The sequence below is a fragment of the Patella vulgata genome, chromosome 3 (assembly GCF_932274485.2).
Source record: "Patella vulgata chromosome 3, xgPatVulg1.2, whole genome shotgun sequence".
Taxonomy (NCBI): domain Eukaryota; kingdom Metazoa; phylum Mollusca; class Gastropoda; family Patellidae; genus Patella; species Patella vulgata.
In genome coordinates, this window is record NC_065881.2 from 64,846,664 (window position 1) to 64,858,931 (window position 12,268).

At 33.3% G+C, this 12,268-nt stretch overlaps 1 protein-coding gene across 1 annotated transcript; it reads left to right on the plus strand.

The window, feature by feature from the left end:
* The first annotated feature begins 1,988 nt into the window (after positions 1 to 1,988).
* LOC126814994 (MICOS complex subunit Mic60) lies at positions 1,989 to 12,061 on the plus strand. Its single transcript, XM_050540498.2, has 13 exons — positions 1,989 to 2,100; positions 4,468 to 4,592; positions 5,308 to 5,496; positions 5,911 to 5,974; positions 6,568 to 6,640; positions 7,190 to 7,273; positions 7,442 to 7,581; positions 7,772 to 7,869; positions 8,186 to 8,321; positions 8,589 to 8,715; positions 9,441 to 9,664; positions 9,916 to 10,144; positions 11,175 to 12,061. The coding sequence occupies exons 1-13, from the start codon at positions 2,059 to 2,061 to the stop codon at positions 11,792 to 11,794; spliced, it is 2,151 nt and encodes a 716-aa protein (XP_050396455.1). The 5' UTR covers positions 1,989 to 2,058; the 3' UTR covers positions 11,795 to 12,061.
* Positions 12,062 to 12,268: the final 207 nt, after the last annotated feature.

The following is a 12,268-nucleotide window of genomic DNA, read 5'->3' on the forward strand; positions in this document are numbered from 1 at the left end:
TTTTACCAAGGCTTTGGATCACAGATAATCTACCGAGGATTCTATTAAGAAAACCAAATCAAAATATCAATGGTAGGTAATTTTCCTGTGTGGGAGATTACAGTGTAACTGAATTCAAAAGACCCCCATCAAAATGTATCAGAGAAACTCGCATATGGCACAGTCGATTCTGGCATTTTATGAGGCGAAAAACAATAATTATTAGTACATACGTACATAATTATATATATTACTATTGTGCTGCAGTACTTTTGTACACATAGTGCTTCCCATGCGCGTAGAGACCTACAATAGCTAAAACAAAGTATTTGGGACAAAAGTGTCTCATCGGGGTGGAAAAATAAACTGCCTTGTAATTCTAAGTATCAATAGCTGAATATTTTGGTCATTAAAATTTATACTTTTTTCGCTTCAGCACTTGTTACAAAAACACTTTTGTGAAGCTTTTTTAAGTATGGGTCACTGTATGGTCCCTTAAGGGTTACAGACACTACAATGTAGTGTCAGTAACCTTTTTAAAAAGTGAAAATAATCAACTTCAAATTCAAATAAATAAAAAATATTTTAGATTTTAAAATTGCACATTCATTGAAAAGTACAATATTACTGAAGATCACATTTTTATTCTAAGTTTTCAGTGTTTTTCATGCACATGTCCACTGTGATTCTGAAATTTGACAGAACCACATGTATGTTTTTGTACTTTAGTCATAACTCCCTTAATACACTGCAAATTTGTATAATTCAACAACCAACATTTATTATAGCAAATGTTCTATAAGCATGCAGTTATATCCTTTTCGAAAAAGTCACAGAAAATATATTAATTTGAGTTTCAAAATAAAATTCATTTAAGTGAATGGCTATTTTTGGAACATGTTTATTGCTGTAACACAACAATGAAGATATACATGTATATTAACTTGAAATTTAGTGATCTTTAGGACAGGTCATTATTGCAAATGTTGAATAGAGGAAATGGACTGTAAATTCTGGAGGTTGTTTCCAAACTGTATATAACATCAAAAAATTGGAAACTGGACAAATACTGTATTTTACCAGTAAGCAAGGGCAGTGGTGCAGGGCAGTTAGTGCCATTGCAATGCCATCATTTCTACCATTGGCACTTGGTATTGCTGCTGAGTGACCGCACCCATATGGAGAACTGTGGATAAACTTACTTACATACAGCCATTAGAGTAGCTAACTCTTTAACACAAGATGTTGTTACCTTAGTGCGAAAAGATGGGCGTCTGATACCCATTATTTAAGTCACAGTGAACATTTTAAAATTAGTACACGAATCGCGTGCCAGAATGCTTTTGTAATGATGCGACTCGATGAATGAGGCTAAACATATCCCAGGAGAGAATAGGCCTACTAGTACCGATGTAGACTGGAATAATCAGACTCCAAAGAATGCTACTCAGTTGGGACTCTTCACATATATTGTCGAACATAACTGATTAGAAATTACTGTAAAAACAGAAATGATTGAATGTAAATCATCCATTCATATTTTATGCGACCCACTTGTGTCCATTTTGTAAGTGCCAAAGATTTATTATGAGATAATGAGCTCCTTTAAGTAAGGAAGTTGCAAGTTGTTGGTGATTATTGCTTGGCGTGCCATATTGTCTTGCTTTGCCTTGGACTTATTATTGTAATTACAGTACTAAATTAAAGAGTAGGCCCTACTGTGTAACTAACTGTAGACCTAACTCAACTGTTATTAATATTATTAATGGTGACCACTTGCTGACTTAGCGACTTATTCTGACTTGTGTGCTGTGATAATCTCCTAGAATTGTAGCTTAGAACGTTCAGATTTGAATTGATTATTTTCCTCATAAATAACCGTGATTGTATATCGTTTCAATTGAGAAAGAATTTGAAGAAAACAATTACAATTTATGAATACTTTGCTGCTAATGGAGGCTGACATCTTGGATATGTCCGGATTTTCTACCCAGAATCCTCTCGCCGGTCTCCTTCCTCGAGTTTCCTGTGTGAAGGACGATGCAACTTTGGTGTGTCCCGAATAATAACTTATGAAAGATGTTTAAGTCATCTACTTCGCGTGTTTCGCTAGGATTTCGGGTAAAATAGAGGTTTTCTTCTACAACAAAAAATAACGCTAATTAATGTTAAAAATAATGAAGTAGGCATCTGGAGTCATAATTCTTAGGACAGCTATACCCAGATCCAGGTTTTGGGCTCTGCTCTGGTTCTAGAATAGGCAACGTAGGCTGCTCTTCTAATCTTAGGGATGCTCGATTGTCAGTCCGAAATTGCAGTTTGACAGAATTGCAACTGAGTGACATGGAATTCAGTCCAATCTCAGTTCTGTCAGTGCCGACAACGCAGGAGTTGGGAGTAGAATCAATGATGTAATTAAGCACAACAAATCTGTCATGCCATGGTTCATATTGGTTGGTCGAGATATTTTCTTGTGCAGTTGGATTGGAGCATGCAAACTATTTTTGGGATTGAGAGAATTAAATTCTCGAATGTTCAATCGAGTATCCCCATAATGACATGCTCGATTTTCTAAGAAATGATAGCATCGACCCAACAGATATTCCCAAATCAAATTCTCCCCGTCCCATGTCAAACATTGTACTTCCAAAGTGTTGGAGGGGGTTGGATGGCAGAATGGTTAGCATGTGCGCGCTGTATCATAAGGCCTGTCATTGAGTCAACTGGCGTGGTTTCGAATCCCAGGTTATACATGTACGTGACAAGGAGTAGGGTCGTCTGTCCAGCCTCGTGGGTCTTCTCTGGGTGCTCTGTTTTCCTCCCACTGCTAAAGACCCCTACTCGCAAGTGAATTATTGAAATAAAATTAAACCATATGTTAGTCCCGAAATGACCTAGTTTGTGTCGAGTGGACGTTAAATCCCATCTCTCTCTTTCTCTCTCCAAAGTGTTGCTGACAAGCGATAAATAAGAAATATCTTCACCACACCTATCATTCCACAGAACTAGAGGGTTTTCCAAGAAAAAAAAAAAAAAAAATCTCCAAATATATCAATAATTATGCCATTATACATGTATATTAAAGGGACAATAACACTCTTGCTGGCTTGACAGCTCCAAAAAATAAGAAAATAGCCTTATTCTAAGTACTAGATGTGTTAATTAGTGTCCTACCTGTTCTGAAATTATCCATTAAATCCTATTTGACTTGTCCAGAGGGTTCAAAAATATTTTTAAATCCAAGTCACATTTGAAAAGCTTTACGTTAGACTTTTCAAATCATTTAGTTGAATTTTTCCAATTTTTTAAATTAGGTGTGTTAAGATGAAATTTGTATCATCAATTAATTGGAATATTGTAAAATAGTGCAATTTGTTGACCAAAATAAAGATTTTCAAATCATTTAGTTGAATTTTTCCAATTTTTTTAAATTAGGTGTGTTATGATGAAATTTGTATCATCAATTAATTGGAATATTGTAAAATAGTGCAATTTGTTGACCAAAATAAAGATTGGGACATATTATTCAGTTACAACAAGAGTAGTATTGAGCCTTTAGTACCTATAATAAAAAGCCTTTCCATAGTGTATAACATTTATCATTACTAAATAAATGGTCATATTGTATTTAGTAAGTTCCATATAAAATACAATAACATGGTTTAGGCTCAGTATATGACCACATCTCATAACGTGACATTGAAATCGTTCACGCACTTGCAGCTCCTCACTCGGCCTTGCTACGCTACGGCCTATGGTACTGCCCTTTTCTCCAACTGGTGCTTCCTATGAAATTTTCAAATCATAGCCACACACAAATTTTCAGCAGATGAACTATTCTACAGATGTTTTAATTTTGATATAAAAAAGCTATACAATGTAGTAAAAATTCTATCTAGCTTACTTACTATTTAGACTTGAATATCAAAATACTAAGATGGCTTCCTACAGACATTTTAATTTTGATATAAAAGCTATACAATGTAGTAAGGATTCCTTAGACTCCCAAGGGGGTTGGATGGCCATATAGTTAGCAAGCGAATAACTGAAATAAAATTGAACCATGTGTTAGTTCTGAAATGACCTGGTGTGTGTCGAGTGGACATTAAACCCCATCTCTCTCTCTCTCTCTCTCTCTCTCTCTCTCTCAGACTCCCTCTTGCTTACTACTTACTATTTACATGTAGACTTAAACATCAAAGCACTAAGATGGCTTCCTAACACTAGGCTTCCTCACTGACACTACTGTGCTTTACTCTGCCCGTTTGAACTGTCAGACTATGAATCCCATAAAAGACAGGCAGAGTACAGCCCTGAAACCATCAAATCCATCTTTTTCTTGATATTCAATGAAATCTGTACACAAATCAAAAATAAAAAAGGTCTGTAAAATATTGCAGTCCCGAGTTATGAATATCAAAGCTCATTAATTTGTTGAAAGGTGTCTAAGACTTAAAAATAATTCTAAATCAAATTTCTAAATTTTAGGTTGTTCACAATGGAAAGTCAAGTAGACCACACAGACAGTTAACAACACCTGCAGAAGGAGCAGCTAAACCATCGGCTACACCAACCAACCCTCTTCCTCCTCCTCCACCACCTACACCTAAAAAGTACATTTATTATTTATTATTATTATTATAATTTCATTTTTAAAGCGCTACATTATAACAGTAGTTACTTCTAAGCGCTGTACAGTCATATCTACACAATGGTGGGCGCATGGTTCTATTTATATGAGTCACTAAACAGATGAATCTTCAGTTTAGATGTTTCTGGGTAGTTCATTCCAAAGTTTGGCACCCCTAACGGAAAATGAAAACTCGCCCACCTGGCGCTGAAAGCGTGGAACAGTTTTGTCACGTCCTGAACGAAGATTAGTTCGGCCAGTGGTGTAAACATTAAACATTTCCACCATATAATTAGGAGCTGTTTTGGTTATTACTGATTTATATTAGTTTGATCTTGTAAAAGTACATGGTGTTAATAATTAGGTTGTTAAGAATCCCATTTGTCCGTTCACAATTTTTGTGTACAAGCAAACAGTGAGAAGTTTTTGACATTGCAAAGGATTAATGTGATGTCATAAAGATGTGTGCTGTTGAATGTTTAAGGATTTCAGTGAATATTGACAGAGTTATTGCTCATGTTTGAAAATTTCTCTTTACAATTTTTGTGTACATGTACATAGAATCTGTCAACCGGTATTTTATAACACAATTCCTGACCTTAGAAAACCTAGATGTTCATCTGTAAGTACTATCTGTGTGATGGCCAGATTTTAAAACCTGTCCATGAGAATATAAATTATAATGTTATTTATTGCAGGGGTGGAGTATTTTTTAAACTATTTGGTTTAACAACAGTTGGTGTGGGAGGAGTGATAGGCTATGCTTGGTATGATACAGAATTTAAGAAGCTAATAGAAGACAATGTACCATATAGTAAAGATGCGTTTGATGTCATATTTCCATATTTTCCAGATATTCAATCATTTAAAACTGTAGAACCCCCTGTGTAAGTATCTGCTAACCCGATAGAGACAGTGCAGTACAACTGCTAGATAAAATATAAACTGATTTAAACATGATTACAACACGGGTGTTGTAAATTTGAATGAAAACTTAATGGTTGCATAATGTGTGAAAATATCAGATGTTGGTTTCATGAACTTGCTACTAATCAAAATCCAACAAAAGACAAGTCAGTAGCATGTAGTATCAGATGTCCTAGAAACGATAAGGTAATGGTGCATAGAAGTTTTGGAAAGTAGAGATACTAATGTATGGTTTTAGACTCCATATAGTTATTTTACCAAATCAAATCAAAGCAAACAACTGGCAGAGAGAATTGATTATTTTATGATGATGAATATCAATTTAAATCTAGTAACAGTAACACAATAGCATATTGTAATTATTCTAATTTCAGACCTAGTAAAAAATTAGAACCTATTGCTAATGATGTTCCCAAGAAAAAAGTTGAGACCCCCCAGGTAATTTATATTGAATTATCAATTAAATATGAACTGATCAATATCAAAAGCACATAAAGCCAGATCGTTCACATATTCTGAATAGTAAAAAAATATTTACTTGTTTGATGCAAAGATATTTGTCATGCAATTAAGCACATCAAAGTATGAAAATAATTTTTTATGAAGAATGGCATGTACAAAACAGATAGGGTGATGTAAAATCTTTGGAAACAAGTTTCAAGTTTAAATGGCCAAAATTTAAGTTAAATTGATCAGTTTGAATAATTGTGGACAAAAATGTTTATAATAAATACAAAATACTTTTCATTGTGTGTGGTCTTGTTATGTTAGCGCTTTAAAAAAACCAAACAAGCTGTTTTTATAGCTTTAGTACATATTTATACCCTTAGTGTATATTTATATATTCAGTATGTATTTATACCTTCATGAGTGTATATTTATACCCATAGTATATATTTATACCTTCAGTGTATATTTATACCCATAGAATGTATTTATACTCTTTGTGTATATTTATACCCTTTGTGCATATTTATACCCTTAATGTATATTTCATAAATTAAGATAAGGATTTTATTTTGTTTCATAAGGTTGAGAAGACAGCACAACCGTCTAAACCTTCACCATCTCCGAAACCCACAAAAGAACAAACAAAAGAAAAAGGTAAATAAAAAAAACCCAGCTTAATTTCTGCTTGGACATTGACCAAATTTTATTTCATTCTTATAAATACCAATAAATTGCATATATGAAGAATAATACTTAATGAATCTCAAGTCTTCCATGTCATGGGTTTTAATGAAAACCCTTTGGCCTTTCATTTGGTGTAGATAGATAAATACCAAAAACTAGAATACATTGTTGTTTACATTCATAACTACCAGATGTATTGTATCTTAAACATGTGGATTTATCTGGTGTGAAAATATGGTTACTAAATACAGGTGAATATAATCATAACCAGAACAGAAGGAATTTTCCATAGACACAACAAAGTTACAAAGTCTACATTTTTCAGCTGACCTTAAATGAAATTTGATTGTTTTTGATTTAAATTTGAGGCCTGATTTTGATTTAAATTTGAGCCCGATTTTGATTTAAATTTGAGGCCTGATTTTGATTTAAATTTGAGGCCTGATTTTGATTTAAATTTGAGGCCTGATTTTGATTTCATGTACATGCTAACTTAGGATTGATTATTTTGTGTTGAAGAAATAAATGATAAAGCAAAACAAAAAGAAGCTGTTGCTAGAAAACTGAAAGAAAAGGAAGCTAATGAAGCTGCAGAAAATGCGGGTAAGTTTTTTACATCTGTCTTTTATTGACAGAAATATTATGTTTTAATAAGATAGCAAAAATTTGTCGCAATATGCACCATCTGTAAGCAGTATATTAGAGAAGTGAAATAGCTGACAATATTTAATGGTACTATAAATGACAATAAATATTTGTTACTTATTACAGCTTTAGAAGTGATCATTGAGAATCTCATAGAGAATAATACCAAGTTTATCAAGTCAGCCGTTGAAGCCCAGCAAAAAGTAGTAGATTTTACCAAAGCTCATACACAAGCTTTAAGAAAAGCTATGGATGATACTAGTCAGGTAATAATTTAGACATTTGTAACCAAAAGACATCTTTAATTGCTAATCCCTTAAACAATTTTTCATTCTCTATAAATTTGAACAGGAGAACTTTTGCTGGAAAATTATCTGGGAACGATTGAGATTATCCCCTTGTCCTTGTAGTAGAATATTGGATTGATTGTATGATATTTTATTATATTTTTTTCAGATATTAGATAAAGATAAACAATGGGAAGCAGTAGCAGATGCATTTTCTATTAGAGAAAGTACTGTGCAGGAGGCAAATAGGCTTTCAGATATGGCCAAGTATGTTATTTTATATCACAACAGTTTCCTCCCGTGTCCTGGTTTAACTTTTATAGTGGACACATAACAAATTCTTAATCTATTAATCTCTATCTATGTTTCTCTTATCTCCCATATAGGCTTTATATCACAATAACAAAATATCATGCTTTTGTCACTAGGTAGAAAATATATCGACTTCTCTATAAATTGATATAAAACACGACTTGTTTGAGAGTCTGTACATAACAACTTAGTTGGACTTTTGTCTGTAAAACACTCTTTGTCCATTTTTATTTACTCTTTTCTTTAAGAATACTGCTATTTTAATTTTCAGGGAGAATTTAGAGAAATTAAAGAAAACAATAGATGATGGTAAAAAAGATGCAATTTTGAAGAAAAATAAAGTTTTAAAAACTGCCCAGCAAAAACTGAATGAATTTAATAATGATATTAATACTGTATTGACACAGGTTAGTTGTCTCTATATATGGTTTTATAAATTACAATAATTCAATGCTTATTACTATTTTAACAGTCACAGGGTAATGATCTAATGATCCCATATGGTATGATGGCGTTCTTCATTGTCCATCTGTCACTGTACCCCCTTCAATCCCCTCATTCTACATCCACAACACAGTCAAATTCTTTTTATATACAAGTCACAAATTCATACAAACCTGAACACATCCATTTCTTTTCTTCTTAAATGACTAAAGAATTCTTTAAATTGACAGGTTAGAAAAGAAGAATCAGAAGCTAGAGTTATGACTAAATATAAAGATTTAGTTGATAAAGGAAGACAACAATTTAAGAAAGAATTGGAAAGTATCATGCCAGATGTTAAAATAGGGGATAAAAAAGGTAAATTCTTTGACCATCTTTGAGATGAGGCATTTACCGTTCCAAGTAAAATACATCCAGTATTTGGATTTTTTTTGCAAAATCCTAAACTTGTTCCCAGTTTGCTCTACTCCCCAGAAGACAGACATAGCTGTGCTATAACTTATACAATCTTAGACGTTCTCTTTGTTTCCATTCTATGAATAGAAAAGATAATCGAATAACAATTACCATGGTTTATTTCACTGTGAAGTTTCAACAAGAATTCACAAGTTGTTATCAAGCCTATAAACTCAAATAAGGGTCATTCCATATAAATGTGAGTTTAAAGCACCCGAAACCCTGAAAAAAATTACTGAATTTATGAACTGTTTCAGTACCCTAATTTCAAATGGCTGTATCTCGGCGAGTTTTTGACCTAGAGAGGTATAATTTTGGATTTGTTAACTTAAGGACCTATATACTATAACATATATTTTTTATAATTTTTTTGGAGAGGGTCATGTTCCCAACTTTCCGAAATTTGGTCAACTTGACATGGAATGACCCATAAGATTAAAAATAATTGTTAGTTTAAAACAACTTCTGAAAAGAGGTGTTTTATAATGCATCTTTTCCTGGGTTACTTGAACAGCCCTTCTTGTCTTAGACATGAACCAGCTACCAGTAGTTATTGTATACTGTAGATTTTGTAATTTATTTCAGAGATTTTTTTTTTTAATTCCATTCATATTTCTTCTGTGCAGGTAAAAAGTTGTCTGAAGATGAACTGAATTCTTTAATAGCACATGCACATCGTCGTATAGATCAACTACAGAAACAATTGGCTGAACAATTAGCTCACGAATCACAAAGAATAGATAAAGCTTTAGAGATCCAGCGTGTAGAAGATGAGAAAATAGCACAAACTAGAGTTGGATTAGAAAGACAGAGACTTAGAGATCAATTCTCTTTAGAAAAAGATAAATGGGTAATAATTGTTTTATTTGGAATTGTTTATAAAAGCTTGATTAATATAGTGGGTGGCCAAGTGCTCTAATGCATGCACTGCAGATCATAAGGCTTGTTATCTATGCAAGACATGGGTTCAATTCCGTTTTTGTACACGAAAAAAAATATATACTATATGTTAGTCCCAAAGTGGCCTGGTATGTGTCGGGTAGACTTCTATTTCTGCTAATGAATCAAGCTATCTTGTATAATAAATGATTGTCTTTATAGGAAGAAGATGCTCGAGTTGAGTTTGAACAAGAGTTACGTCAACATCTATCTAGACAGGCTGCGGCACACAGTGATCATCTTAAAGATGTATTAAAAATACAAGAAGGAGAAATAGCGCAACAATATGAAAGAGTGATGCATACAAGATTAATAGAAGAAAGGCAAACCTTCCAATCAGAAGTAGCTGGATGGATAGCTAGATTAAAAGGCATAGAAACTGCAGTAGATGGTAAGAAAATTAAAGGCAGTATGTCTAAAGTCAAAAATATGCTCTGTTTTAATGTGAAGACTGTTGTTTATAATTAAGAACATCTGAGTACATAAAAGGCCTTCATGAAGAATGAAAAATACAATGAAATATGGTTTAATGTCCTACTGTTCTGCTCCGACTGGGTTAATGAAAACGGGCATACACCATACAGTGTGCTATGGGGGAAATTTTGCCCAGAGTGCGGCGCTACGGCCTACTCTTATATCAAATTTTACATGCACGCCAATGTGTACACAGTACCTCAGATTTTCGTCTCATCCGAAAATTCTGATGATCTTTCCCGGCCAGTGCAGGGATCGAACAGGAGACTTCCAGTTTAGCGAGCCAACATCTTGCTCACCGTGGCTCCCACATGAAGAATGGGCTGGTTGGTACGAAAAAATATTATTTCTAATAAGACACATAAAAGTTGAAGCCAATGTAAATTATAGTGTTGGCCTCTGCACTCTATGTTCACAGTTAAGAATTCATTGAAATTATATTCACTGCAAATAGTTCACCTTTAGCTTACTTTTTGAACTTTGAAATAAGTAACAATTCTTTTATTTACAGATTACACTGTCTTTTATAGTTACAATTTCATATTTTTAAGTTATATTTTTAAAATGTATTAAAATAAAGCCCTAAAATAGGTGGTATCTTGAAACAGTATTACCTTGTTAAAGAATAATCCTATTAATCCTATAATTCACTATTGCCAGTTGAGAAATTGGCAAAAATATAATTTTCAACTTCAAATTCAAACGTTTGAAGATAGCTATTCCATGGTGGGGAATAGGAAAACAAGGGAGGTAATTGTGTTATTTTTTCCAGTGTGAAGATTTTTAAGTGTGAGAAAGATAGCCTATGATCGTATAATAGTGAGTTGACAACCTATTGAGCAAAAGACATAGAAATAATTATGTTTTGACCTTCTTAGAAAATATGAAATTGTAACTTTAATGCTGTAGATAATTAAATTAAATAAGCCCTTGTTTTATATTTGTAGCACGTGCTGAGAACGAAAAGACAGCTAGAATCGCCCAAGAGTTATGGTTGGCTTGTATAGCTATGAATGGAGTTATTAGACTGGGTAAAGAGGGCGGTTTATCAGGAGAAGAAAAATTACAACCATTATCTAAGGAAGCTGTAGCAATATCTGAGGCAGCCGGGAAACATCCATTTGTACAAACTGTTCTGCAATCTGTACCGGAAGAGGCATTAATGCGAGGAGTGTGGACAGAAGATAGTCTAAAGGAGCGCTTCCCCAAAGTTAAACGCATTTGTAAAAGAGTGGCTATGATTGATGAAAATGGTGGCACCTTATTTAGATATTTTCTTTCTTATTTCCAATCTTTCTTTATTTTTAATTCAGTTTATGCTAAATCTGATAGTGACTCTATAGAAATTAGCGAGTTGGACACTTTTAATATATTAGCCCATGCTGATTACTTTTTAGAGAAAGGAGACTTACTACAAGCTGTCCGATTTATGAATCAACTCCAAGGTGAACCTAGACGTGTCGCTTCTGATTGGTTGAAGGAGGCAAAGCTATTATTGGAAACAAGACAAGCTGCGTATGCTTTAACAGCCTTTGCGTCTGCAAGTGGTTTAGGGACAATATTTTAAGAAATTTATATTCTAGAGAAAAAAATCCAGCCGTTGTGATATCTGGACCAAATGAATTAAGGATGCCTTATAGGTGTGTTGATAACACAGTAATAATAGTGCTATGTAAGTAATGAATTATGTACATGTAGCTATTGATGAGTGTACATAGGGCTCCATATATAATATATATAATAGATGTCCATAATGTAATCAGGTTGAAATTTTTAATTATGTTCTGGAAAGCATAAAAATTGTATTTATTATCCAGATTAAATGTCTTCATTATCCAAGCCATTGTTTTTCTGTAGCATCATATCAAGATACAGAATAGAAATAAAAGAAGGTTTTTGGATCTCATATCTTGATGTGAATATGATGTGAACCACCGAATTTTATTAACTTGATACACATTTATTTTGATAAATCACAAAGTTAATTTTCCACTGTAAATTATTGATGCCTATATGTAATGAGTATACCCAGTATGTTTGG

What these genes read in the sequence shown, in the direction of transcription:
- LOC126814994 (XM_050540498.2), top strand. Translation starts at nt 2,059, where the DNA reads ATGTTTAAGTCATCTACTTCGCGTGTTTCGCTAGGATTTCGG. An exon ending in CCACCACCTACACCTAAAAA is followed by an intron (nt 4,593 to 5,307) that starts GTACATTTATTA and finishes TATTTATTGCAG; the next exon opens with GGGTGGAGTATTTTTTAAAC. An exon ending in TTAATACTGTATTGACACAG is followed by an intron (nt 8,322 to 8,588) that starts GTTAGTTGTCTC and finishes TTAAATTGACAG; the next exon opens with GTTAGAAAAGAAGAATCAGA.